Here is a 2747-nt window from a genome sequence, read left to right on the forward strand (position 1 = left end):
CATTATCACGTTGTAATGTGCATCTGGCGCGCGAAGGCTCCCACCGAGCGCACCAGGTGACCCTCTCCCCCTGTATCAATGCCCAGTCTTGTCCGACCCTGCAATGAGACCTCGCAATCGAAAGCTCAACACGATTCTAAGGCTTTTGATAGGGATTCGGTGCTTGGGGCGAGGGCACCCGTCTTCCAATGCGTGCGACAGGCTGGGCCTTTGCGATCATAGCCGCACGCAAGGCTCGGAGTACAATATGAGAGATTCGGATCAACGTGGATTCATCAGGCTCCACTTCTGTTCCGTCGCCCCACGTCACCGGCGTTCGGCCGTGGTGACGCTGTCCGGCAGCCAGAGGGTCGCTGCCCGCACACCAACGCCTGCAACGCCCGGCTGCCGCTTGAGGGTTCCGCCTCCACCCTCGACCTTCCCTCCAATACCTTGCAGTGTTGGTTTGCAGCGCTTTGGGCCGCTCGTTGTGCGACGCTCTCTGCGAAACGTGACAGCCCAGCACTGCCCCACATACAGGTCGTCACGCACACGCCGAGTCGACCCGCCCCTTGGCGGCTGCGCCCCAATCCCCCAACCAGATCTCTGATTTCAGTTGTAATTACGAGTGTACCTCATATACATCCCAGATCCTGCCTAGGCACTGCCTCACCCCCCACCCCCCCCCTCAATCCAGCTGTAAAATGGCAACCCACCCGCCTGGCCAATTGCCCCTGTCGTCCTCCCCCAGGATTTCTTGACGCTGTCTGTCCGTTTCGGCAACCGTATGGTGAATTGACTCTTTCTGCACGCACACACTCCAGTATACAAACGGGCATGCATGCCACCCAAACACCGCGCCGCCCAACGCCCCCAGGAGCCGAGGAGGGCGCGGCCACGCACCAGCGCGCGTTGGGCGCGAGCGCGGGCGCGGCGGGCGGGCGGGCGGCTCGCTTCGCTCGCACCAAGGCTGCGCGGCTGCGCCAGGGGCCAGGGTCTCGTGCGCAAGGGCTCTCGTAATCAGCGGAATTGCATTGCACACAAGTCACAGCAAACCCAGGCGCGACGGCCGCCTTTCCCTGTGCAGAGTTTACGTTGCAACTCCAACCAGCTGGCGAGCTCACTTGTCAACGCGTCACTGCAGAGGCGGGCCGAGCGCCTCCCGCATGTCTTGGCGGTTGTCCTCCATCCGCCGCTGCACCCGCGCCAGCTGCGCCTCAGACAGCCGAAAATTGGTGGCCGCCTCCAGCGCCCCGGTCAGGTCCTGCGGTGTGTTCGGGGTTTGGGGTTTAGGCCTCGAGGTTTCAGGGGGCGTCCGTGCGTAATCCGCGGCTGGGCAGGAGCTGCAACCACCCAATTCCTGCCGCCCGCTTTCCCCTGTGCTGCGTGGCCCTACTGCCCTCCCCACGCCGCCACACACAGCGACGGGCAACACGCGAGTCGCGGGCACGACAGACCGCCATCCACACAGCCCCGCCGACTCACATATTCAGCGATCGCCGCCTCCACATCAAAAGCCCCGCCGCCGCCGCCCTCCCCGCCGCCGCCGCCGCCGCCGCGCCGCAGCCGCTCCGCCGCGACCAGGTCTGATAGCATGTCATCCACCAAGTCCACCAACGCCTGCCGCCGCGCCGCCGCCTCAGCCTCAGCTCGCGCGGCACCCGCCTCGGCCCCGGCATCGGCGCAGCCGCCGTCGCCCGGCATGGCGCAGGCTGCTGCGGCCGCGGCGGCTGCGCGGCCGGCGATCTCGTTCTGGACTCGCGTCAGGCGCCGCCGCAGCGCGCGGGTGGTACAGCGGGCGCCGTCGGCGCCGTCGGCCCCCACCAAGTCCACGTAAAGGATGCCTGCACGGCCGCCGCCGGCCGCGGCGGCGCCGGCGCCAAAGGTGCCCAGAGGGGTGCTGCCTGTGGGGAGACCCGCCCCTGGCCCGGCCGCCCCTGAGGGGAAGAGCCCTTCAAACTTGATGGGGGAGAAGGGCGCCCCCTGCGGCGTGGGCGCCGCCGGCGGGTGGGTGGTGTGCTGCTGCTGCTGCTGCTGCTGCTGCTGCTGCTGCTGCGGCTGCTGCTGCGGCTGCTGCAGCTGCTGAGGCGGCTGCTGCTGCTGGTGTGGCCACTGCCGCACCTGCTGCTGCTGCTGCTGCTCCTGCTGCTGCTGCTGCTGCTGCTGCTGCTGCTGCTGCTCTGGGCTCTGTTGTTGGTGGTGCTGCTGCGTGTCGTGGTGTGGGTGCTGTTCTTGCCGCCGCCGCTGCCCCTGTTCCTGCTGCTCGTGCTGCCCTCGCTCCTCCTGCTGCCCTCGCTCCTCCTGCTGCCCTCGCTGCTCGTGCTGCTTGTGTTGCTGTTGCCGCTGCTGCTGCTCCTGCCCCGCCCGCTGCTCCCGCGGCGGCCGCCCGCGCCGCTGCTTTGCCGCAGCGCCGCCGCCGCCACCAGAGCCTTTGATCATCCTCAGCGCCTCGCGCCTCACGTGCTCAAGGCTGACCCCGTCTCCCAAATCTGTGAGATACACCCTGCTCCCAGACGCCACCTCAAGGGGTGCGCCCAGCTCAGACGCCAGCTTCCCTACTGTCGGCAGCAGCTTCCCGGCAGGTCCCTCCGTTTCGAACACCGCCCCCCGGATCGTCCCGACCAGGGTTTGTATTCCAGCATCATCGCCGACCGAGTATGAGAAGTGGAGGCCGTCGAGGGCGCGCGTGTGGAGGAGGTGGTGGCAGTTGTGCCGCCCGCGGCCGGCGCCGCTCGCGCGCAGCCGCGCGGCGGCGGCGGCCGCGACGG

The 2747-nt window shown here is 68.1% G+C and overlaps 1 protein-coding gene across 1 annotated transcript; it reads right to left on the minus strand.

Moving 5' to 3' along the window:
• Positions 1–1114: 1114 nt before the first annotated feature.
• Positions 1115–2418, minus strand: MNEG_15744 (hypothetical protein; the record flags this gene model as incomplete). The annotated part of the gene is made up of 2 exons (XM_014035785.1): positions 1115–1243; positions 1465–2418. 2 exons carry the CDS (start codon positions 2416–2418, stop codon positions 1115–1117), a joined length of 1083 nt encoding a protein of 360 aa, XP_013891239.1.
• Between the last annotated feature and the right edge of the window lie 329 nt (positions 2419–2747).

The sequence above is a fragment of the Monoraphidium neglectum genome (assembly GCF_000611645.1).
Source record: "Monoraphidium neglectum strain SAG 48.87 unplaced genomic scaffold scaffold05623, whole genome shotgun sequence".
In the NCBI taxonomy this organism is placed as follows: Eukaryota; Viridiplantae; Chlorophyta; class Chlorophyceae; order Sphaeropleales; family Selenastraceae; genus Monoraphidium; species Monoraphidium neglectum.